Source organism: Cherax quadricarinatus, chromosome 6 (genome assembly GCF_038502225.1).
Source record: "Cherax quadricarinatus isolate ZL_2023a chromosome 6, ASM3850222v1, whole genome shotgun sequence".
Classification (NCBI taxonomy): Eukaryota; Metazoa; Arthropoda; class Malacostraca; order Decapoda; family Parastacidae; genus Cherax; species Cherax quadricarinatus.
The window spans coordinates 1,812,631-1,840,467 of NC_091297.1; the positions used below are offsets into that span (position 1 = coordinate 1,812,631).

At 39.0% G+C, this 27,837-nt stretch overlaps 1 protein-coding gene across 8 annotated transcripts in view; it reads left to right on the forward strand.

The window, feature by feature from the left end:
* LOC128692060 (cholesterol transporter ABCA5) overlaps window positions 1-27,837 on the forward strand; it is a 408,467-nt gene that overhangs the window by 307,396 nt on the left and 73,234 nt on the right. For all 8 annotated transcript variants that reach the window (XM_070079720.1, XM_070079724.1, XM_070079709.1 and 5 more), the window contains 3 exons: window positions 12,657-12,843; window positions 13,078-13,173; window positions 15,605-15,770. In XM_070079720.1, the coding sequence (XP_069935821.1) occupies window positions 12,657-12,843; window positions 13,078-13,173; window positions 15,605-15,770 (449 nt within the window). The remainder of the gene's footprint in view (window positions 1-12,656; window positions 12,844-13,077; window positions 13,174-15,604; window positions 15,771-27,837) is intronic.

The following is a 27,837-nucleotide window of genomic DNA, read 5'->3' on the forward strand; positions in this document are numbered from 1 at the left end:
AAGTGTGTATATTTTGTATATCAAGTAAGTTCAAGCTTTTGAAGAGTGGTGTGGTGTGTTGTTTGGTGCAGGAGTTTGTGATCATCCTCACCGCAACTTTCTGTTGGGTTATGAAAGGTTTAAGGTGATTGGCCGTGGTAGATCCCCAAGCACAAATACCATAGGTGAGGTGAGGGTATATTAGTGATATAAGGTAAGGAGGGCCCTTTGGGGCATATAGTATTGTACCTTGGAAAGAATACCTACCTACATCTTCCTTGTCAGAGTTCATGGATTTGAGCTTAAAGCATTACTACATTCACATTATTATTATTATTGTTATTACTGTATTATATTACTGTGTATAAATCCGTGGAGGGAAGGCAGGGTAGAGGTTGGCCTAGGAAAAGTTGGAGGGAGGGGGTAAAGGAGGTTTTGTGTGCGAGGGGTTTGAACTTCCAGCAAGCATGTGTGAATGTGTTAGATAGGAGCAAATGGAGACAAATGGTTGTTAGGACTTGACGTGCTGTTGGAGTGTGAGCAGGGTAATATAACACATCAGCCGTTTCCCACCGAGGCAGGGTGACCCAAAAAGAAAAATAAATCGTCATCATTCAACACTTTCACCATCACTCATGTGTAATCACTGTCTTTGCAGAGGCGCTCAGATACAATAGCTTAGTAGGTTTAGGTCTTTGAAAATTGAAGGGGAGGGGGGTGTTGTCTAGCTGTGGATTGTGTGATCATTTGCACTGCAGCTTTTTGTTGGGTTATTATTGGTTTAGGTAATTTTTTTTTGTGGATCCCCAAGCTCAAATAGCATAGGTGAGGTAGGGGTAGATCAGTGAATAGTATAGTGTAAGTAGAGATGTTTATGGTAGAAGAATGAGACACATATGCAACATGTGGGAATCTTTATTCAAGAAACGTTTTGCCACACAGTGGCTTCATCAGTCCAATACAAAGCAGAAAGGTGTAAGGAGAGGAGGAGTTTGAGGTAATCAGTCCCTCAGCCTAGAGTCAGTGGTACATAGTAACGTTTCTTTGAGAGGATGCCAAGTTTTAGATACTTGTTATGTGTTGGATATGGGTGTTGAATTTCAGGTTGCTGTCAAGGTGTAGACCCAGGAATTTTCCCTCATTATGTTTAGAAATAAGAATATTGTTAAGCATAATGTTTAATTGGATCTTACGTTCTCTACTTCCAAACATAATGTAAAATGTTTTGTCTGTATTCAGTGTTAGTTTATTGACAGTCATCGAGGTTACTGTTTTTGCGAGCTCTTCATTAACAATAGTATTGAGTGAGGTTAGTTAGGGTGGGAGATGACAAAAGTCATGTCATCAGCAAAGAGAATAGGTGTAAGCTGTTGTGATATGCTTGGAAGGTCGTTAGTGTATAAAAGGAAAAGGAGGGGGCCAAGAATACTTCCCTGTGGTACACCAGTGTTCAGGGGTCTTGTTGAGGTGGTTATGTCCTTGATAGAGATGTATTGCTTGCTGTTAGTAAGGTTCATCTTGATATATGCAAGTGTGTGACCTCTCATACCATAATGATCAAGCTTGAGGAGTAGGATGCTGTGGTCTACTGTATCAAAAGCTTTCTTAAAGTCAATAAAGAGTCCAAGCGGGTTTTCATTTTTTTCAAGAGCTGTATGAAATAGGTCTAGCATTTTTTTTTATTGCGTCACTTGTGCTTTTTTTTCTCATGAAGCCAAGCTGGCAAGGGTTGAGGATGCTTTGTGATGTTATGAAGGAGTATAACCCTCTGTGTATCAGCTTTTCAAAGATTTTGGAAAGTAAAGGCAAGTTTGATATGGGCCTATAATTGTTTACATCTGTTGGGTCACCACCTTCGTGTATTGGTGTAATCCTTGCTATTTTGAGTGATGCTGGGAAATTGTTGGCTTCTAATGATTTGTTAAAGAGTACTGCAGTGGTGGGTGAAAGGATTTGAGTGGTTCATTTGTACAATAGCGGTGGCACTTGGGTTACATTTCCTGATTTGTTTTCTAGAGAGTAAATAATCATAATAATCACATCAGCTGACTGGTACCATTTTTTTATTAATTATTGTTTACTGTTGCATCTTTTTTAGGCTTAGCACTATTGCACACTTAAAAAATGATACAGTAGACCATCATATTAGGCAGTAGCTATGTTCCTGAAAATGCCATGTTATATAAATTGAAGAACTTATGGGAAAATTAGGGTTACATTCCAGGGATGCCCTCCCCCCTTCCCCAAAAGCCAAACAGCTTTTTTTTTAAGACATCCAGATCTTACAAAAATAAAAATGATAATGTTTTTGTTGCTTAAGACTACAAATTCAACATAAATAATATTATTTACTGTGAAGGCTTACTCAGCCCTGTAACAACTCCAGTAAGTATTACCAAGGCTGGCTCCTCCTCAGGAAAATTAATGAATAGAAAAAGAAATAATAACATACAATGATAAACACTTTATTAGTTAGAAATGGAAAATATAAAACAATAAAACATGAAGGTGTATCCTAATTGAAAGAAAAGTAAAAAAATGACATTTGAATTCAACGCTAATATGTACAAGTAAACTGGGGTGTCTTGTAGAAATTGTAGCCGTTAATGATGATGGGGGGGGGGTCACAGGTGTTGAGTGACAACCCAACGACTAGTTCTTCACAGAGTCTATAGTCTTGAATAGTCTTCCCAGATGAAAGGAACGCAGGTTCTTCACCACTGCAAAGATGAGGGGTAGTGGCCTGCTGTTAACTACACGTAATCAGGTAGGTAGATTACAAAGTGACGTCTCATGTCTCCTTCAACACTATTTCTTTGGTTGTCAGATGACCCACGCTGACATTCCAAGCTAGAAAAGAGACAAAGGTTACCCACTGCTCAAGAAATCAAGAAATCACTAAGTTTATTATTGGTCAAAAGTGAAGCTTTCAACCAGTATATCCACTAGAATAGGAGCAGAGGCTTTTACTTACAGTTGTGCTGGGAGCTGTGAGTCAAGTGACTACTGTTTGGTCGGAGCCCCACATGTCACCTTTCGGGGTGGAGAAAAAGGGGGGGGATAGCGGGAGCTAGACTGACCCTACCTTAACAAGCAGTCGGCAATCAAACTATCGTCACCATATATTCGCTCGCTACTCCTGTCTGTTGAACTTTTCCCTCACACTCCTCCATACCAAGACTTATAGTCAAGGAATATAAGAAGAATAATACGAGGAAAAAGTTCTAACCCGGGAAAGTCGCGTACAGTATCAAATCTTCTACTGACTGTCACGACTTAACCAGTCAGAGAAATAATTGGATGAACCATTGATATACACAATATGAAACTTAAAAGCTTGGAGTACCAATGTCTACCTCAAGAGGCGACTGTTGGTTCCCTTAAAAGTTTCTAGGTATATCAAAGGTTTGTGGTCCGTTTCTAAAATGAATTCTTTTCCCACCAAATAAAATTTAAGTTTGGAGATACCCCACACAAGGGCTAAACATTCCTTTTCTATTGTGGAGTATCTCGTTTCTGCAGGAGGGAAGTTTTAGATTTAATAAATATACAGGAACTAGGAGTGTGTGTATTTTGTGCAGTAAGCACCTGACACTATTGCAAGAACTATACTTCTTTGTAACCTGTGAGTACATGTTTGGCCAAAAATAAGTATACTTGAGTTTATGCCATGTCTTACGATGGGGCAAGTGTTTGGTCACTGGCAGATCATGAGCCATTTGAAGAACAGTCTCTCGGCATGGTTTAGGAACAACAAGGAGGAAATAATCTATCGTTGAAGAATGAGATTTAAGTACAGATTTATATAAGATACCATTAATATATTCAAACTTATGTGATACATATCTCCCATGGATAACTTTGTTGTTAAAAGCATGATTATGACAATGCCGAAGCGAAGGGCAATCACGCTGTAAATTGACAAAGCAATCCTTGGACATAAAATCTGGGAAAATGAAAGGACTTACGGTGAGAGAAGAGGAGGTAGGAGAAGCCGGGGTTATGGTCCGAGCCCTAGTCAAGACATTGAGAGTGCTGGAGGCAATAGCCTTACTTTCATCCGACGAGTGAACAGGTGATCCTGCTACCTCACTATCGAGAGCAGTATCATCTGTTTCTACCCCCAGATGAACCATATGAGACAATGCAGCTTCCAGTGCGGAATTATTAAGGGGCTTATCTAATTTGTAAGGAAGAGGAGCTGGAAAACTTAGGTCCACAGGTGGTGACGAAAGATCCGCCTCCGAAGGAAGAATGGCACCTTTAACGTTACCCACTATTATAGAACAAGTAATAATTGGGGCTAGTACCGCATTAGTCCAACCTGTAAACCATTTATTTTTCAAGTAACGACGTATTGTAGGAAAAGTATTTTCACGGCCCAAGTAGTCTGAAAGAATAGAGGACACATGAGAGGTTTTAAGGTTAGGGAACACTTTGTCCAAAATTACGATGCACGTACATCCAGTGTCACGTAATATATCTGAGACTTTTATACCATTAACTGTCCCTGAACAGAAGGATGCTTGGTTATTACAGTCAACAAAACATCTGCCGACTTTCTCTATTTTCCTGGAAGGACAATCTGGACGTTTATGTCCAATACCACCACACCGATGACAGGTTGGTATAATAGCTGGCGACTTTTTTTCTACTGTAGGCTTCTTAACCTTTGGTTCGGGTGAACCATTGCCCTTAGGGTTTGATCCCTTTAGTCCTTTATAGGAATTATGAGCCTCAGCATACAAGTCAGTGGCCTCAGCAACTTCCTCAGTTTTAATCAGGTTACGTTCTCTAATGAATGTTCGTATCTGGTGAGGAAGAGCTGTCAGGAACTGGTCAGCAACCATGAAGTCTCTAAGAGATTCATAACTGTGATCAATTCCTGAGCTTTCTATCCAAAAGTCGAACAAATGAATGTGTGTTACCTGTAACTACTGAAAGTTTTGGCCATGCTGTAAAGTGGCATACCTAAAATCTTTCCTAGAAGAATTTGTGGTCTTTTGGCATGCTTTAAGTTTTGCCTTCTTAAGTAGGTTATAATTACATATGACATCCTGCGACAAAGTTGCATAGATATTCAAAGCTGTACCAATAAATAACATACCTAACCTGGTAGCCCAGGTGTCAGCTGGCCATTCACAGAGGGTAGCAGTATTTTCAAACCTAATAATGTATGAAGTTATGTCTTCCCCCTCTGTGAAGGGAGGTAAATTAGGTGTTGGAATATGTGCACTAGCTGTATGATGTTCAATTACTCCTTCCTCTAATTGTTGTTGTGTGAAAGTTAACTTTTTATTCTCTAATTCAAGGCGAGATTTCTCTACCTCGGGGTCTTTTTCCCTTTCTCTTAATTCAAGTTCTCTAGCTTTTTTCTAAAGTTCTCTATCTTTTGCTCTTTCCTCAAGTTCTCTTAATTTAACTTGTTCTTCCCGTATTTTAACTTGTTCCTCACGTACTCTAGCTCTCTCCTCACGATCAAGTCTAGAAAGTTGAAAGTGAACATAGAAAAGAGTAAGGTGATGAGGGTATCAAATGATTTAGATAAAGAAAAATTGGATATCAAATTGGGGAGGAGGAGTATGGAAGAAGTGAATGTTTTCAGATACTTGGGAGTTGACGTGTCAGCGGATGGATTTACGAAGGATGAGGTTAACTATAGAATTGATGAAAGAAAAAAAGTGAGTGGTGCATTGAGGTATATGTGGAGACAAAAAAACATTATCTATGGAGTCAAAGAAGGGAATGTATGAAAATATAGTGGTACCAACACTCTTATATGGGTGTGAAGCTTGGGTTGTAAATGCTGCAGTGAGGAGGTGGTTGGAGGCAGTGGAGAAGTCCTGTCTAAGGGCAATGTGTGGTGTCAATATTATTCAGAGAATTCAAAGTGTGGAAATTAGGATAAGTTGTGGAGTTAATAAAAGAATTAGTCAGAGGGCTGAAGAGGGGTTATTGGGGTGGTTTGGTCATTTAGAGAGAATAGATCAAAGTAGAATGACATGGAGAACATATAAATCTGTAGGGGAAGGAAGGTGGGGTAGGGGTCATCCTCAAAAAGGTTGGAGGGAGGGGATAAAGGAGGTTTTGTGGGTGAGGGGCTTGGACTTCCAGCAAGCATGCATGAGCATATTAGATAGGAGTGAATGGAGAGGAATGGTTTTTGGGACCTGACGAGCTGTTGGAGTGTTAGGAGCGTTGGAGTGTTGTGAAAGGATTCAGGGAACTGGTTATTTTTATATAGCCAGACTTGAGTAATGAAAATGGGAAGTACAAGGCCTGCACTTTAAAGGAGGGGTTTGGGATATTGGTAGTTTGGAGGGATGTGTAATATATTTTTATATATGCTTCTAAACTGTTGTATCTGGGTGCCTCTGCAAAAACAGTGATTATGTATGAGTGAGGTGAAAGTGTTGATTGATGATGAAAGTATTTTCATTTTGGGGATTTTCTTTCTTTTTGGGTCACCTTGCCTAGGTGGAAGACGGCCGACTCGTTGAAAAAAAAAATATTTGTGTATCAGAACATTCACGAATGCTACAGTACAGTATTGTCATATTTCCCTACGTCGTATTTGTGCACCAAGCATTCGCGAATTTTCAAGAGTCGTGAGGTTCTAGGGCCTAGCTAAGCTCCTCCCACACCCACCAAAAAAAAAAAGACTGTTGCCAAGCACAATTCTCTAGTTACCACATTTCTACCAACTTTAATTTTACTTTTAGAAAAAGAAATACAACTTTATAAACTACAGTGGACCCCCGCATAGCGACTTTAATCCGTGCAAGAGGACTCATTGCTATGCGAAATGATCGGTATGCGAATGAATTTTCCCCATAAGAAATAATGGAAATCAAATTAATCCGTGCAAGACACCCAAAAGTATGAAAAAAATATTTTTACCACATGAAATATACATTTTCCTACACACTAAGAGAAGGATACATGCACAATAGTAGAGTAGTACATGCACAATATATATTGTGCATGTACTACTCTACTAAATGAAGAATAAATGACACTTACCTTTATTGAAGATGCAGCAATGACTGATGAGACACTGTGTCCTGGGAGTGCCTTTTCCTCCTGAGTACTGTAGGTCCTGTTTGGCATTTTCTTCCAGAACAGGCCCTATCACACTGTGTATGTCACTACGATTCTTAAATCTCTCAAACCAACCTTTGCTGGCTTTAAATTCACCAATATGAGCACTAGTTCCAGGCATTTTTCCCTGTTCACCTGGGTGTTAGTCGACTGGTGTGGGTTGCATCCTGGGAGACAAGATTAAGGACCCCAATGGAAATAAGTTAGACAGTCTTCGATGACACTGACTTTTTTGGGTTATCCTGGGTGGCAAATCCTCTGGGGTTAATTGTTTCTTGGTATTCTCAATAAGCCACACCAACAACGGTGCTACAGCAGCAGCAGCAGCAGCTGACAGTGCTACAGCAGCAGCAGCAGCTGACAGTGCTACAGCAGCAGCAGCAGCTGACAGTGCTACAGCAGCAGCAGACGATGCTACAGCAGCAGCAGACGGTACTACAGCAGCAGCTGACGGTGGTACAGCAGCAGCAGCAGCTGACAGTGCTACAGCAGCAGCAGACGATGCTACAGCAGCAGCAGACGGTACTACAGCAGCAGCAGACGGTACTACAGCAGCAGCAGCAGCAGCTGACGGTGGTACAACAGCAGCAGCAGCTGACGGTGCTACAGCAGCAGCAGCAGCTGACAGTGCAGCAGCAGCAGCAGCTGACGGTGGTACAGCAGCAGCAGCAGCTGTACCACCAATAGTAGCGATGGTTGATTGGGGTTTATTATACAACCTGGCCAGCTCGGAGACACGCACTCCACTTTCATACTTATCAATGATCTTTTTCTTCATCTCTATAGTAATTCTCACCCTTATTGCTGTAGGGTTGGCACTAGAAGCTTTCTTGGGGCCCATGGTCACTTATTTTGCAGATAAAATCACCAAAAACACTGTAATAATATGAAATGTTCCGATTGTATGCTTGGATGTTACCGCGGAGGCTGGCTGGTAAACAATGCCACCGGCGGCACATGTGAGGCTGGCTAAGGGCGCACATTGGACGCGTCTCGGACGAACAGCGGTGAGCGGGTTTTTGAGCGGTATGCGAGGCAAAATTTTTGCGATAAAAGCGAGCGGTATGCGGATTAAACGTTATGTGATGCCGACGGTATGCGGGGGTCCACTGTACTTACTTAAATTGTGTGTTTGTGTGTCTATAGTATAACCTATTATACTGAGAAAAAACAGGCTTGACTCAGCTGCCTTACAGCCATAAGAGTGATCTGCCCTTATGACATTTAGAGCTGAATCCCCATCAATTCAATATAATTAGGTATTCCATAGTAACTGTTACAGATACATAAATACATGTTGGGTCCTATAGCCCAATAACAGGGTCACACCTAGCAAAACTTCTGGATGAGTACAGGAATTATCAAGAATAAAGAGAGCCTTGAATGCAAGGTTCTGCTGTGCAGGTAAAACTTGACTTCAGGAATAAAGTGATGCTTAAACCAGTCAATAAATATTTCCTGTCATCCATGCTGACTGGTTTGACCTCTAAATTACTGGTAATTTTTTTTTATCTACACGTTTCAAAGCACAAGGATTCTTAGAGCAGTAAATAACCATGGGCTTACACTTGAAATCACCTGATGCATTACCGCAAAGGAGCAAGGTGAAGCGATCCTTTGCTGTCTTGAAGCCCAGTGCAGCCCTGTGGGGACAGTGGTCTCACCCACAGCCAGGTGGGGCCCTGAGCTAGGGAAATATCCCATGGGTGATGCTCCAAATTTTTTCCCCTCCCACAAACTGAACCATGTTAAGTTCATTTTACGAAGTGTTGTATAAAAATGTGCCACAATTTTTCAGTGGTGTAATAATGAAATCATGCCAGATAAATTCGCGTAACATGAGGATATACTGTAGTGTAACCATGTTTTTGGGTTTTTATATGCACTGGCAAGTGAGAAAAGGCTATAATTCACTTCACAGTGTTGGTCTGGAACCTCACACCATATTAGTGACGTATGCCTGTATTAACCCTTTCAAGGTCAGGACCCCAATTTCAAACTTTTTCTCAGGGTCAAAGAATTTAAAAAAAAAAAATCCTATGAAATAATGAAGAATCTTTTTCCAAAGGTAATGAAACTAAAAATACAAAATTTGATGGAAAATTTGCAGAATTATTCTCTTGCAAAGTTAGCGGTCTCGGTAATACACATATAGTATATATGCATCAGCGATTTTGCTCACTTTGTTCCCTATTTTCAACCAGTTCCATTGGTCCAGTCAACATACTCTTAGGTATTTCATTAGTATTCTTTATATTCTGTTGATTGAGTACAAGAAACCACCCATTTACCGACTTCAACTATCCAATAAAGTGGTCAGAAACTGGCAATTTGGGCAATTTCATACCAATTTCAGAAGATGCCAGTTTCAAAATAGGGTCCAGAATAAACAATGCAGGCATTCCTGGCACTAAAATAACATTGTCTCTGTTCATTAGTCATGGCTCCAGGCCCCTCTTATATTACTCTTGCTTTCCATTTTGAATTTTTATTCACACAAACAATAGAAGCTTTACTGTTATGCAAACTACTGCATTATTGTAATAATTGTATAAATAATGTCAACCCATTCGTGACTTCATTTTAGACTGGCCAGTTGGACATGTATTGGATGGTGACGTCATTTGTTTACTCTTGAACATCAGCAAAAAGCTAACATTTCTGCAAGTTTGAGCTCAATTTCTAGGTACTTTCTGTTGTGAAACCAGTGAAAATCATTTGTCCATTTTTGTAATATATCTTCCATTTTATCAAATGAGACCTGAAAAACAAGAATTTTTTTTTTTTTTTTTTTTCAACAAGTCGGCCGTCTCCCACCGAGGCAGGGTGACCCAAAAAAGAAAGAAAATCCCCAAAAAGAAAATACTTTCATCATCATTCAACACTTTCACCACACTCGCACATTATCACTGTTTTTGCAGAGGTGCTCAGAATACAACAGTCTAGAAGCATACACATATAAAGATACACAACATATCCCTCCAAACTGCCAATATCCCAAACCACTCCTTTAAAGTGCAGGCATTGTACTTCCCATTTCCAGGACTCAAGTCCGACTATATGAAAATAACAAGAATAAATAAACAAGAATACAACCATAAAAACCATATGAAAATACACTGTAAAGCCATTGTTTTACACCGCAAACATGGTTGCAGTTTTTTTTGTCATTATGCACTGCATGCTGGAGTATCTTTTTTTATACAGTGCACACTTACCACACAGACCTATTCTCTCATATGTGGGCCTAAATTTACCAGTCACAGCTTATCTGAGAGGGCTGAGCTCATGGCGACTGACATTGGCTTCAAAGCCACCTTTTCTTTTATGGACAATGTAAGGTGTATGTGGTTTACACAATGAGAAGTATTTCTTTTATTTGTTGGAACTATGGCTAGGGCTAAAAGTGAGCAGGTTATAACAGTAAATGGAAAAAAAGAAATTGGAATGACTTATGCAGCAAGTAGCATCACCAAACAGTAGTGGCAGGTTGGTGTGGCAACCCCTCAAATTTGAAATTATGCTAGCCAAAATTAGTTCCAGATTACTGATGGAACCGAATTACTGATTGCCAGATTAGTGATGGCTGACCTGTGCTTCACTGTCTTCAGTTGCTGCCACTAATTTATGCACCACACTGCATTTGTAGTGTCATTCAAATGTTTTGATAACTCCTCAATCCAGTGGTTACATCAAGAATATCATACTTGATGGTTAAAACCCAGTCTTGACACCTGGCCCTAAATCCTCCAAGAGTTGAGGATTACCACAATAATTATCAAGGACAAGGAGAATCTTGAATGCAGTATTTTTCAGAGACAGGTACATCCTCACTTCAGGAATAGTGATGTCTAAGCCATTCAGTGAAGAAGGCCTCAGCAACCATGCCGCAGCATTGGACTTCCAAATACAGGTGCTCCTCGACTTTCAGTGGGATTATGTTCCGACAAACCTATAGTAAGTCAAAAATATTGTGTCGAATATGAATATGGTATGCTAAATAAGTAAGTAAATAAATAACTACTGTCACTGCATAAGTAAATAAACAAATAATTACCATAACTACTAAACACTGGTATTGAAAAGTAAATAAATGAATACCAGTTACAGACTTGCCGCCTTCATGCTGGGTAATTGTCTAAGTTTCATCTCCAAAGTAATTGCTTCTGCGCCATTGTAAAGTCAAAATATCGTAAATTGAACCATCATAAGTCGAGAAATACTCGTAACTGAGATTCACGGAGCAGTAAACAAGTAAGGGCTTACATTGAAAGACTGAAACATTACCACAAAGAAGCAGGCTGAAATGATCTTTTTTGGTCTTGAATTCAGATGTACAGTGTAGTTTTCTCTTGTTTGCTTCTAGAGTGCTTCTTTTTCCAGATAATCATAGCTAGCTGGGGTGGGAATCTTTCTGAAGCAGCATATTGCACAGGTAATGTCCTCACTGAACTTTATATTATGCAAACCACTGCACATTCTCTATCTGTGGGAGGTCTAAGGCTTGCCTACCATGAAAATGAGTACCTCCAGTGGAAATGAAATCTACTCCAGCACTCTTTAATGAAAATTCGTGCCACTTATGGAAATGAATTCTGCTCCCATGTGCCTTAATGAAAATGGACATGCTACTTTTTTAAGTGGAAACCTAAATTTTAATTGCATGATATTGAAAATGAGTTATGATCACATGACTTAAGGTTTTCTACTGTACTATTATTGTTATAATATTGATGGGGAAGCACTAAACCTCTAAGTTTCATACAGAGCCAGGGAAATAAGAGGTAATCAGGTTTACTCCAAGAAAGGGTAGGTTAGCTCCAATTCCTATTATCAAGAGGCTTTCACCATCATCAAGTTAACCCCCACTTCCTTGCAGCAGGGGGGATGAAGATTTCCTATTTGTAGCTATGGGAATGTAGCTAGACCTTTAGTACCATATTTAGTCTTATCATAAAGGTTGTTAAAGCTTCATTGGGTGTAGTGAGCCATTAGTCTGGCCGAAATGTTCAGGCATGTTAGCGGCTTTCTTTGTGTTTAAGAATATTTTATAACATGTAAATCACACATTGTTTTTCATGATGGTAAGATTACGGGTGTCTTTTTTCTGTTTCATAAAGATGCAAGATTTCAGGTATGTCTTGCTACTTCTACTTACACTTAGATCACACTACACATGCATGTACAATCATATATATATATACATACCCCTCTGGGTTTTCTTCTATTTTCTTACTAGTTCTTGCTCTTGTTTATTTCCTCTTATCTCCATGGGAAAGTGGAACAGAATTCTTCTTCTGTAAGCCATGCATGTCACAAGAGGTGACTAAAATGGCAGGAGCAAAGGGCTAGTAACCCCTTCTCCTGTGTACTTTACTAAAACTAAAAAAGGAAACTTTTGTTTTTCTTTTTGGGTCACCCTGCCTCGGTGGGATATGGCCAGTTTGTTGAAAGAAGAAGAAATCACACATTGTAAATTTTGCAAATAAATAAAAATTTGAATTTGAATTATTATGCAGAGAAAGGGTTTAATTGTTTTGTCCAGTAGATGATAGAGTAATTTTTGTTACTTACAGAAATCTATGAGCCAAATCTGTATGGTTTATTGCTGCAGAACTCTACAGATCATGAACTGTCAGACATAGAATCAGTCTTTGAAGCAGCAAATATGGCAGTTGATGCTTACTCAGGCAATTATACAAAGATTCCTGAGCTTGGGATGCACATGGCTGCTCTCAATGTTGCAAGTTTTCCACGGGCCACGTAAGTAATCTGTGCAGAATTTTTTTCTATAGTATTTTTACTACATTTCTATGTAGTTCACTGTTTAAAGGGCATCAGTTATTTCCATCTTATTGTTTATATTGTCATAACTTAGTAACAGCCCAGGATTGACTGAAATGTCCTCCAGAATTTCCTCACCACATTGCAGGTTAATAGCAAATTATTCCAACCACAGTATTGTGGCTTGTCTTCTTCATTGTCTGTATTTTTCAGGAATGGTGTTCCAGCAAACCTGACTCTTCTGTTTAATGACACATACTTACACTCCATTCCAATTCTCGTTAACCTTATTAGTAATGCTATACTGAGGTTAGTTTTCATCACATTTTGTTTTTGTTGTTAGGTAAGACACATATGCAACAGTTAGGTATCTTTATTTCGAAACATTTCGCCTACACAGTAGGCTTCTTCAGTCGAGTACAGAAAAGTTGATAGAAGCAGAAGAGACTTGAAGACGATGTAATCAGTCCATCACCCTTAAAGTTTTGAGGTGGTCAGTCCCTCAGTCTGGAGAAGAGCATTGTTCCGTAGTTCCAGACTGAGGGACTGACCACCTTAAAACTTTAAGGGTGATGGACTGATTACATCGTCTTCAAGTCTCTTCTGCTTCTATCAACTATTCTGTACTCGACTGAAGAAGCCTACTGTGTAGGCGAAACGTTTCGAAATAAAGATACCTAACTGTTGCATATGTGTCTTACCTAACAACCTGTTGATATTTTATACCATTTTAATGCACATTTTGTTTTTGTTTGTTTTCTTCACATAGCACTAATATCTCGAGATATTTGTACCATATTCAATATTTTTATTGGAAAATTTTATTGCACAGTTATATTAGTATAGTAATTCAAGGTGTCATGTAGCTTACATTAATAACTTTTTTTTTAATTCTCACATTCTGAAAGTTAAATTTGATTAAGAAATACTGGTTATATTCAGAATTCCTTATTCTTTTATTAAGATCTAAATTTTTCAATTTCAATATCAAAACTAATTTAAAATGTGTTTATCACAAGTGAAGGAAGACATCCAGTGTCTATAATTCAAAAAATATAACTTAATGTCATTTGTGCATATTATTCTTAACAGACAGATTTGTGCACAAATTCCTTTTATATTGCAGTATGTATGCACTTATGTATATGTAAATAAGATGGTGAGAAAGACACATTTCATCTAGGTCTAGTAGACTACCATGTTTTACACCGGTTACTTTTCTAAAATCAGAATTATATGTGAAACTGCAGCATGTGAAGTGAAGACCTTAAGGGGAAAATTGGGTTATGATCTTTCTACCTTGAAAAAGCCAAAGAAGTTTTTATTTCTTAATTCATTAACATTAATAAGGTTTGTCACCTTATATTGTAGATGTTGTTGCTTGTTGATCTAAAAATATGTGCTTAAATGAACTTAAAATTTAGGTAGGAAGTTCCTTTGTGCTATGTAATTCCTGATCTTGGGCTGACATTTTATATTAGGTTAGGTGCTGATATATACTTTTTGAGGGCGAATTTTGAAATGACATCTGGTTTCCATTGTTCCTGTGAGATGTTGAAAGGGAGGTGGTAGCTCTGAGAGCAGATTCTATGATTTTCCATTTGTAGCTGCAGTTTGATTTGTTTGACAGCGGCAGCTTCCCAATGAATATTGTGATTGTTAATGCTGATGTGATGAAAAATGACTGAATTTTCCTGTGCATACTGTATTGCCCTCTGGTGTTCAATGATCCTCATAGGTAGCATTTTGGCTATACTTGGTTGCAATCTTTTCATGGTATCTGATAGACTCCTGGTGTGTCTTGCATAACTGAATGCTTGTGTTTTTTGGAAAAGAGATTCCCCAGTTTGTTAAGATAGAAAGTGATTATGTTGATCACTTTGTTGACATGATTGATTGTACCTTGGTGGTAGAGTACCATGAGTTGATATTTGCTGCATGGAATTAAGTTTTTGTGAACTGAGGTTTTGTAGTAGTTGATATTTGCTTTCTTTTCTTGTTATATAAACCAGTTAGGGTATCCTAATTTGAAGAATTCTGTTGTGAGGATTTCTTTTTTCTTGGTCCAAATTTGAGGGGCTCCATATCCTGAGTGCATGTAAAAACAGGCTTGAGATGGTGCACTTTTTAATCTGCATTGAATGCACATAGCTGGCAGTGTGAGCAGGCTTCCTGTAAACTGAGAATTTAACCCCTTAACTCTGGAACTAGTCTCACTGCATATTTCCACACTTTCTCCAGTTTCTTATCATTCTTCCTATGGTTTGAGTTCCATATTGGTACTGCATACTCCAAGATGAAAATAACATATGTAGTGTAAAACACCTGAAATGACTCTTGTTGTGTGTGTGTTTATACTCATCTGTATGTGCTCACCTATATTTGGTTGCAGGGGTTGAGTCACAGTTCTTGGCCCTGCTTCTTTGCTGATGTGTGTGTGTGGGTGTGAGAGAGAGAATAACATAACATACACATGCAGTGTTTGTTTGTTGTATATTTATGTGTTTACAGTACAGTGGAACCTCAAAAATCGAACTGCTCCCAACACAACCAATTATGTAAGTGCTTTTATAAGTGTATTTTTGAGGGTCTGAAATGGACTAACATAATTTACATTATTCCTCATGGGAATAAATTCATTCGGTAAAGGCATTCGAACAGCCTTCTGGACCAAAGAAAGTTTGATATTTGAGGTTCCACTGTATTTACTTTTTTATTGTTATTGTAATTATATTTTCAGATCCCTTGAAGAAACAGATGTGATTAATGTTTCAACTCACCTTCTTCCAAGCATCTTGGAGAGTGTCAGTTTTGACGTCTCGACATTTATGGCTCCAATGATGATTGGTTATACTTTCTCACTGATCCCAGCTGGGCTCGTTATTGATCTTGTATATGATAGAGAGGTAAGTGATTACACTTTTCACTAGATGAAAATGTGTAATTTCTTATGTGCACATTTTTTTCAATGAAAAGATTAAGCAGTGTACGTGAGTAAAATGGTTGAGATGTGTTTTGTGGGATGATTGAAGACAGGGTATTTATGGAAGGATTGGTGGAATGTGTATGTGAGAAGAGAGTTAGTATTAATGTACAAGAGTACAGTAAAGCCTCTATGTAACAGACTAATTTGGGGGGTAAGGACTGGTGGCTGTAATGGCAGTTGTGTAACCAATGGACTTCTTTCTTCAGTTACAAATCAGGTAGCCTAGTGAATTTTTGTTGTTTTTCAGAAGTTCATTGTATACATATCATTTACAGTAGGGCTCCACTTTATGACATTTGCCAATACAGGCATTTCAAATTATGACCAAAATTTGTTATACAGCTCCCTCCCTGATTCGCTATTACAACATCCACACACCATGTTTGTCTACAGCCTCTGTGAGCTCTGCGTCTCTCAATTATGTCTTGAAACTTTCCAAAATTTCAAGTGTTTTAAAGTTATTGCATATATTATATATACAGTAGGGCCCCAGGTTAGGTTAGGTTCCAAGCTACTACCAGAAAGCAGAACACCATTTTTTCCACTTATAAATGCATATAAATGCCAGATAACAAGATTACACTAGCATATATTAATTTAGCAATCAAACTAGGCACTAATAAACAATAAAACGTAAAATACACTCACAGTACACTCATTACTTACCTCAAAATATTTGCAGTCTTAATGTAGGGTGAGAGGTGAGTAGTATTTATTGTAAGAGGTCAGGTGTGGTAGGTATGGCCACCCCACCCATACGCAACACAGTGGAACCCCAGATTTCGTCCTTAATCCATTCGAGAAGGTCAGTCTAAATCTGAAACAGACAAAAACCAAAGCAACATTTCCCATAAGAAATAATGTAAATACAATTAATCCGTTCCAGACACCCAAAAATATTAACAAAAAATAAATTTTTTCACCCTTAACCCCTTGACTGTCGCAACCCCCAATCCTGAGGTGTCAAGTGGGTTTCGATAACGTGGATGGGGTAAAAATACTCACATAGGCTGGTTTGTACGTATAATATATAACGGGAAGTATAGGAAAGCACCAACAGCCGACCTGCCTCTCTCTGCTCCCTTTCTTCGACTGACCCACAAGTGCCTACAGGGTGAGGGGTGTTTGAAATCCTTCTATGGTCAGCAGCAATATGAACAGTCAATGATTCACGCAGATGGTTGGTAGTGAGTCATCTACTGGTACACTGGTTACTGGTAACTGGTTACTAGGAACTGGTACTACTGCTGAGAGCTCGGCGACACTAACGTATGTCGTCCCAACATACAGCTACTACAAACTAGAGACGGCAGGTGTACGGCTTGGGCTGATTCTATACAATGTCAAAGTACACAACATACATAAGTAGAATATTGGAATGGAAGCTTACGTAATTGAAACTGTAATAAAACTGTAACGCATTACAAGGTATGATATAGCACAACTCATTGAATGAAACTCAACATTGGGATTACACAATAGAAGTGATAAAAAAAAATTTGATCGATCGATCTGTATTCATGTGATCTACGGATTCTGAGGAAGGAATATATACAAAGAAAGAAGTGTTTAACAGAAAGGCAGATTCGGCGCACTCAAATCTAGACTGTTAACTCTCAGAATTTGGAGAGAACATGAACACAAAAAAAAAATTCTTGAATACTGATAAGTGATACTGTAATTATTCATCTATACAGGTTATTTACATTTAACCCCAACTCTGCTAGGGTGAAATTGATATATGCAGAATGGGTGTCATCTCTGGGAGGATCAAACTCTGTTACACTGGCTAACTCATGCTGTATTTGAGGCAAATCTGAATTGGTAGTTACAAATAATACTTGAGGATTTCTCAATACCTGTCGTGTACGTAGGGAATAACGACATTCAGGTTGATCGTCTGACTGAGTATCAGAGGTAGAGAGTACAGGATCAGGAGGATTGTCAGAGTCTGTCACATTAGTCTGGGTTGGAACATCATTATCATCACATACTAACTTCATATGATCTAAATGCGATTCTTTATACTGACCAGTACTAATTTCTCTAACCTTATACTTATTACCAGTGATATGTTCAACTACTCGATAAGGACCAACAAACTTTTGATCAAGCTTAGGCATTGCAGACGTTTTGTTAAAGTTAGTCAGCATAACTCTCGAACCTACTTTGATTTTGGATGGCTTTGCTCGAGTGTTTGCGACTCTTGTAAATTCTGCTGTTGATTTATGAAGTGTTTCACGGATTCTTCTAAAAACACTTTGAGCTAAGATGGTACGAGTTGCTATGAAATCATCAGGGTTGTAATTTGGTTTCGGATTAGAATATAACAACTCATAAGGCAAACGTTTATCTACACCGTACAATGCATAAAAATATCAATAAAAGAAAGTAATTCACTGCAGAACAAGTGCAACAAAATAATTCACTGCAGAACAAGTGCAACAAGGTGTAGAAATAATCAATGCAGTAATAAAAGTTACACTGGGAAAATGTAGGTTAAATAATAAAATAAAAATATGAAGAAAAACTGATTGAACACTTTAACTCTTAATTGTAAATTAGACAAAACAATTTACTCAAACAGAGTAAAGAAAACACTTTACGTTAAAAAGAAATTGAAATTACACTAAGAGTGAATTTGTTCAAAGTAATAAGAAAAATATGAATAAAAGTAAAACAAGAAACAAAACTGGAAGTGTAACACTTACAAGTGGCGGGGCACACAACACTTACAAGTGGCGAGGGACACACAACATATTCACTTATTCATTTTTTTTAGTATATTCTTACAACAAAATCTTGCTGTGACTGATACAACAAAAATTGCTGGCAAAAATAATGGTACACAAGTCTGCGAAAAAATCAGGGAATGAGACACTGCTGGCATACGAAAAAAAGATACACATAGAAATAAATGGATAATTTGGTATACGACAAATACTGGAGAATACAATGCTGAAAGAACACAAGATAAATAAAAAAAAATTGAATTACTTCACACAGAGTGACTGACTGGTACACTACACAATAATACTACAGACAGAGAGTAGCATAAAAACACAGATAAAAAAATATGAGATGAGCGATAACACTGAAAAATATTGCAAAAATAATGAGTCAAAGAAACACTGAGTCTACACTGAAAACACAAGGCTTAGAGTACACAAGAAATTCACTATAAATGTCTCACACACGCAAATGTCTTTAAATGCAAGAAAAATGTCTCTAAACAGAAAATTATCACTGAAGTCTGGAGTAGTAGATGGAGTGACTAGTGATGAGGGTAAGACGTCCTGTGCGGGTGATGACGCCTCCTACACTCACACTGTTGTTGAAGAAATGCGCTTTCTAGGTGAACTCACATAACTGGCTTTATCGTTGGCGCTCAGCTACAATCTCTTGACCAATTATGTGAGCCAAAACAGTACTAGGACCTGGTACAAGGGTGGAAAAAAGCCACAGGTAGATGAGTGAAGAGTGGGTGGCAGGTGGTGGTGGTGGTGGTGGGAGCGTGGCTCTCGCTGGCGCTCACTGGCGCGCACTCCACTCACTACCCACGAAGGTGGCTTAACTAAGCCACTCTATGCCACAGGGATGGTGAAGACCACTCTAGCATCCATCTGGCATCCAACTGGGAGCACAAAGCGATATATGAAACAATACTTCAGAGGAACTTGCGTGGCTTACTTCTCTCTCTCAGCTGGGTTAGAAGCTGGGTTGACTGGCTTAACCCACGAGAATGGCTGACTGGAAGACATGTAATGATGCACACAGCATGAAGGAGCAGGTGGATGACAGGAGACAGGCTGGATGGTAGGCAGAGGCAGGCTGACTAGTGTTAACTTCCACAGTCTGGCTTATTGACTGGCTTAATTGCAAAATCCGAGTCAACCCCTCGGAGATTGAAGCAATTAGCACACGAACTAAGCCAGGAAGCTTGAAAAAAACGGCTGCAACAGGCTTGCAGGCTGGAGTGACACAGGGGTGGAGGAGAGTGAGGGTAAGCGGCTAGCTGGAGGTGGCACGGTTCACCTCTGACCTGCCGGCTCCCCACAAACAGTCTTCTAACGTCTGAAATACCCGCAAATCCACGCCCACACCGGTGCCACCAATTTGTCAAGTGGGTTTCGATAATGTGGATGGGGTAAAAATACTCACGTAGGCTGGTTTATACGTATAATATATAACGAGAAGTATGGGAAAGCACCAACAGCCAACCTGCCTCTCTCTGCTCCCTATCTTCGACTGACCCACAAGTGCCTACAGGGTGAGGGGTGTTTGAAACCCTGCTATGGTCAGCAGCAATATGAACAGTCAATGATTCACGCAGATGGTTGGTAGTGAGTCATCTACTGGTACACTGGTTACTGGTAACTGGTTACTAGGAACTGGTACTACTGCTGAGAGAGGTGTCTCCTGGTGTCGCAAATTTTCAAAAAAAAAAAATATATATTTTCTTATAAAATGAAAGAGAATCTTTTCCCATTTGTAATGACACCAAAAAAAAAAAAAAAATTTGATGGAAAACTGACGGAATTACGCTCTCGTGAAGTTAGTGACCTCGGCGATATTTACAAATCGGCGATTTCGCCCACTTTGAGCCCTATTTTCGGCTAATTCCATTGTTCCAGTTGACCAAACTCATAGCTATTTCTTTAGAACTCCATTTTTTTCTATCGATTGAGTACAAGAAACTGCCCATTTACCCATTTCAACTACCCAATAATGTGGTCAGAAATTTGCAATTTGGCCAATTTCACGAAAATTAAAAAATATGACAGTTTCAAAATAAGGTCCAGAATGAACAATGCAGACATTCCTAGCTCTAAAATAACATTTTCTTTGTTCATCAGTCACATCTCCAGGCCCCTCTGATATTACTCTTGCTTTCTATTTTGAATTTTTATTCAAACAAAAAATAGAAGATTTACTGTTATGCAGACTACTGCAGTACTGTAATAATTGTATAAATAACATCAACCTATTCATGACTGCATATTAGAATGGCTAGTTGGACATTTATTGGACAGTGACATCATTTGTTTACTTTTGAACATCGGCAAAAATCAAACAATTCCCCTATTTTGAGCTCCATTTCCAGGTCCTTTTTATTGTAAAATCAATCAAAATCACCTCTATTTCTATGATATGTTTTCCATTCTATCAAATGAGGCTAACAAAACGATAATACAACCATAAATACTATACAAAAATAGACCACAAATTCGGCATTTTAATCCTTTGAGGCGTATTAGTACGCCTAAATTCTAGCGCCCTCAAATCTAGTGGGAGAAAGCTGGTAGGCATACATATGAAAGAATGGGTCTATGTGGTCAGTGTGCGCAGTATAAAAGAAATCCTGCAGCACACAGTGCATAATGAGAAAAAAAAACTTTGACCATGTTTTTGGAATAAAACAGCGACTTTGCACTCTATTTTCGTATGGTATTTATTGTTGTATTCTAGTTTTCTTGGTCTCATTGTATAGAATGGAAGACATATTACGGAAATTGAGATGATTTTGACTGGTTTTACAATGAAAAGTACCTTGAAATTGAGCTCAAATTAGCAGAAATGTTTGACTTTTACCAAAGTTCAAAAGTACACAAATCATGCTAAGCGTCCAATACACGTCAACGGGTGAGTCTAATATTCTTTTGCAAGTGCGCTGATATTATTTATACCATTTCTACACTAATGCAGCAGTCTGCATAACAGTAAATCTTCTATTTTTTGTAAGAATAAAAATTGAAAGTAGAAAGCCAAAGAAATATAAGAGGGGCCTGGGGATGTGACTAACGAACAGAGGAAATATTATTTTAGTGCCAGGAATGTCTTGTTTATTCTGGACCTTATTTGGAAATTGGCATCTTTTGAAATTTGTGTGAGATTGGCAACATTGCTAAAATCTGACCACTGTATTGGATAGTTGAAATCAGTAAATGGGTGGTTTCTTGTACTCATTCAATAGAAAAAAATGGAGTTCTAGAGAAATAGTTATGATTTTTGTCGACTAGTACACTGGAATTGGCCGATAATAGGGCTCAAAGTGGGCAAAATCACCGATGCGTAAACATTGTCGAGACCGCTAGCTTTGCGAGAGCATAATTCCGTAAGTTTTCCATCAAATTTCATACTTTTGGTGTCATTATGATCGGGAAAAGATTCTCTATCTTTTCATGAGAATTTTTTTTTTTTTTTTTTTAATTTGGCCGACCCTGAGAACAAGTCTCGGACAGGAAAAACAGTCGGAGTGTTTTTTTTCTCATTATGCACTGCATGCTCCAGGATTTTTTTTATATGGTGCACACTGACCACACAGACCCATTCTCTCACGTGTGGGCCTACCAGCTTTCTCCTGCTTGATTTGAAGCCACTAGAATTTATGAGTATATATACGTCAAAAGAGCCAGTTGTGAGTGTGGGGGAAGTTCGTGAGGCAGTAGGTAAAATGAAAGGGGGTAAGGCAGCCGGGATTGATGGGATAAAGATAGAAATGTTAAAAGCAGGTGGGGATATAGTTTTGGAGTGGTTGGTGCAATTATTTAATAAATGTATGGAAGAGGGTAAGGTACCTAGGGATTGGCAGAGAGCATGCATAGTTCCTTTGTATAAAGGCAAAGGGGACAAAAGAGAGTGCAAAAATTATAGGGGGATAAGTCTGAGGTAGTAGGTTGGTAGACAGCAACCACCCAGGGAAGTACTACCGTCCTGCCAGATGACTGTGAAACAGAAACCTGTAACTGTTTTGCATGATAGTGGGATTGCTGGTGTCTTTTTCTGTCTCATAAACACGCTAGATAACAGGGATATCTTGCTACTCCAACTTACACTTTGGTCACACTTCACAGACATGCACATGCATATATATATACATACATCTAGGTTTTTCTCCTTTTTCTACATAGCTTTTGTTCTTCTTTATTTCTTCTATTGTCCATGGGGAAGTGGAAAAGAATCTTTCCTCCGTAAGCCATGCGTGTCGTATGAGGCGACTAAAATGCCGGGAGCAATGGGCTAGTAACCCCTTCTCCTGTAGACATTTACTAAAAAAGAGAAGAAGAAAAACTTTATAAAACTGGGATGCTTGAATGTGCATGAATGTAGTGCAGATGACAAGAAACAGATGATTGCTGATGTTATGAATGAAAAGAAGTTGGATGTCCTGGCCCTAAGCGAAACAAAGCTGAAGGGGGTAGGGGAGTTTCGGTGGGGGGAAATAAATGGGATTAAATCTGGAGTATATGAGAGAGTTAGAGCAAAGGAAGGGGTAGCAGTAATGTTGAGTGATCAGTTATGGAAGGAGAAAAGAGAATATGAATGTGTAAATGCAAGAATTATGTGGATTAAAGTAAAGGTTGGATGCGAGAAGTGGGTCATAATAAGCGTGTATGCACCTGGAGAAGAGAGGAATGCAGAGGAGAGAGAGAGATTTTGGGAGATGTTAAGTGAATGTATAGGAGCCTTTGAACCAAGTGAGAGAGTAATTGTGGTAGGGGACCTGAATGCTAAAGTAGGAGAAACTTTTAGAGAGGGTGTGGTAGGTAAGTTTGGGGTGCCAGGTGTAAATGATAATGGGAGCCCTTTGATTGAACTTTGTATAGAAAGGGGTTTAGTTATAGGTAATACATATTTTAAGAAAAAGAGGATAAATAAGTATACAAGATATGATGTAGGGCGAAATGACAGTAGTTTGTTGGATTATGTATTGGTAGATAAAAGACTGTTGAGTAGACTTCAGGATGTACATGTTTATAGAGGGGCCACAGATATATCAGATCACTTTCTAGTTGTAGCTACACTGAGAGTAAAAGGTAGATGGGATACAAGGAGAATAGAAGCATCAGGGAAGAGAGAGGTGAAGGTTTATAAACTAAAAGAGGAGGCAGTTAGGGAAAGATATAAACAGCTATTGGAGGATAGATGGGCTAATGAGAGCATAGGCAATGGGGTCGAAGAGGTATGGGGTAGGTTTAAAAATGTAGTGTTCGAGTGTTCAGCAGAAGTTTGTGGTTACAGGAAAGTGGGTGCGGGAGGGAAGAGGAGCGATTGGTGGAATGATGATGTAAAGAGAGTAGTAAGGGAGAAAAAGTTAGCATATGAGAAGTTTTTACAAAGTAGAAGTGATGCAAGGAGGGAAGAGTATATGGAGAAAAAGAGAGAGGTTAAGAGAGTGGTGGAGCAATGTAAAAAGAGAGCAAATGAGAGAGTGGGTGAGATGTTATCAACAAATTTTGTTGAAAATAAGAAAAAGTTTTGGAGTGAGATTAACAAGTTAAGGAAGCCTAGAGAACAAATGGATTTGTCAGTTAAAAATAGGAGAGGAGAGTTATTAAATGGAGAGTTAGAGGTATTGGGAAGATGGAGGGAATATTTTGAGGAATTGTTAAATGTTGATGAAGATAGGGCAGCTGTGATTTCGTGTATAGGGCAAGGAGGAATAACATCTTGTAGGAGTGAGGAAGAGCCAGTTGTGAGTGTGGGGGAAGTTCGTGAGGCAGTAGGTAAAATGAAAGGGGGTAAGGCAGCCGGGATTGATGGGATAAAGATAGAAATGTTAAAAGCAGGTGGGGATGTAGTTTTGGAGTGGTTGGTGCAATTATTTAATAAATGTATGGAAGAGGGTAAGGTACCTAGGGATTGGCAGAGAGCATGCATAGTTCCTTTGTATAAAGGCAAAGGGGACAAAAGAGAGTGCAAAAATTATAGGGGGATAAGTCTGTTGAGTATACCTGGTAAAGTGTATGGTAGAGTTATTATTGAAAGAATTAAAAGTAAGACTGAGAATAGGATAGCAGATGAACAAGGAGGCTTTAGGAAAGGTAGGGGGTGTGTGGACCAGGTGTTTACAGTGAAACATATAAGTGAACAGTATTTAGATAAGGCTAAAGAGGTCTTTGTGGCATTTATGGATTTGGAAAAGGCGTATGACAGGGTGGATAGGGGGGCAATGTGGCAGATGTTGCAGGTGTATGGTGTAGGAGGTAGGTTACTGAAAGCAGTGAAGAGTTTTTATGAGGATAGTGAGGCTCAAGTTAGAGTACATAGGAAAGAGGGAAATTATTTCCCAGTAAAAGTAGGCCTTAGACAGGGATGTGTGATGTCGCCGTGGTTGTTTAATATATTTATAGATGGGGTTGTAAGAGAAGTAAATGTGAGGGTCTTGACAAGAGGCGTGGAGTTAAAAGATAAAGAATCACACATAAAGTGGGAGTTGTTACAGTTGCTCTTTGCTGATGACACTGTGCTCTTGGGAGATTCTGAAGAGAAGTTGCAGAGATTGGTGGATGAATTTGGTAGGGTGTGCAAAAGAAGAAAATTAAAAGTGAATACAGGAAAGAGTAAGGTTATGAGGATAACAAAAATATTAGGTGATGAAAGATTGGATATCAGATTGGAGGGAGAGAGTATGGAGGAAGTGAATGTATTCAGATATTTGGGAGTGGACGTGTCAGCGGATGGGTCTATGAAGGATGAGGTGAATCATAGAATTGATGAGGGGAAAAGGGTGAGTGGTGCACTTAGGAGTCTGTGGAGACAAAGAACTTTGTCCTTGGAGGCAAAGAGGGGAATGTATGAGAGTATAGTTTTACCAACACTCTTATATGGGTGTGAAGCATGGGTGATGAATGTTGCAGCAAGGAGAAGGCTGGAGGCAGTGGAGATGTCATGTCTGAGGGCAATGTGTGGTGTGAATATAATGCAGAGAATTCGTAGTTTGGAAGTTAGGAGGAGGTGCGGGATTACCAAAACTGTTGTCCAGAGGGCTGAGGAAGGATTGTTGAGGTAGTTTGGACATATAGAGAGAATGGAGCGAAACAGAATGACTTCAAGAGTGTATCAGTCTGTAGTGGAAGGAAGGCGGGGTAGGGGTCGGCCTAGGAAGGGTTGGAGGGAGGGGGTAAAGGAGGTTTTGTGTGCGAGGGGCTTGGACTTCCAGCAGGCGTGCGTGAGCGTGTTTGATAGGAGTGAATGGAGACGAATGGTTTTTAATACTTGACGTGCTGTTGGAGTGAGCAAAGTAACATTTATGAAGGGGTTCAGGGAAACCGGCAGGCCGGACTTGAGTCCTGGAGATGGGAAGTACAGTGCCTGCACTCTGAAGGAGGGGTGTTAATGTTGCAGTTTAAAAACTGTAGTGTAAAGCACCCTTCTGGCAAGACAGTGATGGAGTGAATGATGGTGAAAGTTTTTCTTTTTCGGGCCACCCTGCCTTGGTGGGAATCGGCCAGTGTGATAATAAAAATAAAAATAAAAAGTCTGTTGAGTATACCTGGTAAAGTGTATGGTAGAGTTATTATTGAAAGAATTAAAAGTAAGACGGAGAATAGGATAGCAGATGAACAAGGAGGCTTTAGGAAAGGTAGGGGGTGTGTGGACCAGGTGTTTACATTGAAACATATAAGTGAACAGTATTTAGATAAGGCTAAAGAGGTCTTTGTGGCATTTATGGATTTGGAAAAGGCGTATGCTTCACACCCATATAAGAGCGTTGGTAAAACTATACTCTCATACATTCCCCTCTTTGCCTCCAAGGACAAAGTTCTTTGTCTCCACAGACTCCTAAGTGCACCACTCACCCTTTTCCCCTCATCAATTCTATGATTCACCTCATCCTTCATAGACCCATCCGCTGACACGTCCACTCCCAAATATCTGAATACATTCACCTCCTCCATACTCTCTCCCTCCAATCTGATATCCAATCTTTCATCACCTAATCTTTTTGTTATCCTCATAACCATACTCTTTCCTGTATTCACTTTTAATTTTCTTCTTTTGCACACCCTATCAAATTCATCCACCAATCTCTGCAACTTCTCTTCAGAATCTCCCAAGAGCACAGTGTCATCAGCAAAGAGCAACTGTGACAACTCCCACTTTATGTATGATTCTTTATCTTTTATCTCCATACCTCTTGCCAAGACCCTCGCATTTACTTCTCTTACAACCCCATCTATAAATATATTAAACAACCACGGTGACATCACACATCCTTGTCTAAGGCCTACTTTTACTGGGAAATAATTTCCCTCTTTCCTACATACTCTAACTTGAGCCTCACTATCCTCGTAAAAACTCTTCACTGCTTTCAGTAACCTACCTCCTACACCATACACCTGCAACATCTGCCACATTGTATATCCTCAATTATTGAAACTGTTACTGAGGATTAAAAATGCTCTATTTGTCTGGAAGTGAGAGTATTGCCATAGTTTGGCAAACACTGGTGCACTAAGATGGTGTTTTCATGAATCACTGTGGCAGCACCATGTTTTTGTAAGTTGCAGAAATTGACCATGCAGCCTCTTGCACCAAAATTAAAGGCGCTGGAGTTTACGTATTGCTCTACGTAAATGACACTGGCCTCAGTAACATAGATCTAGGTGAGAGACAGCGAAAAGGTTAAGAAGACTGTACAACCCCTATGGGTTCAGTACTTCCCCATGAACTTGATGACACAGTGCTTAAAAAATATATTTTCTTGGAGCTATGAGTGCCAGTAATTTTAATAATGTCTCACCTTATAGACTCAAGGTGGCTGTAGGTCTGTCACCTACCCAATGACTGGTATCTGTCTTAACTGTAAAATCTTTTTATTAGTCTGAGTTTATCTGTAAATCTGAACAAAACATACAGGCCTTATCTATTTTGTTAAGTGTTAGTGAATTAAGTATGAATGAGTGAGTGTATAAGTGAGAGTATGAGTTACAGAACAAGTGTGTAAGACAGTTAATAAATTCAAATTCAGATTTATTTATTTCTTTGCAAGTAGTACATTGAGGCTATGTATTTACAATAATGGATTGCAGTGCAAAGAGAGCCTCTATTATGCCAAGGTATTATGGGCCATCTTACTGACTATTTAACACTAGAGAAATTTATCATAGTTGTTCAATAGTTCTATTTATTATAAATGAATCTAATTTATATAAACCAAAGGATATTTTCATATTTTCTAAAATGCTTTTTTATGAAACATG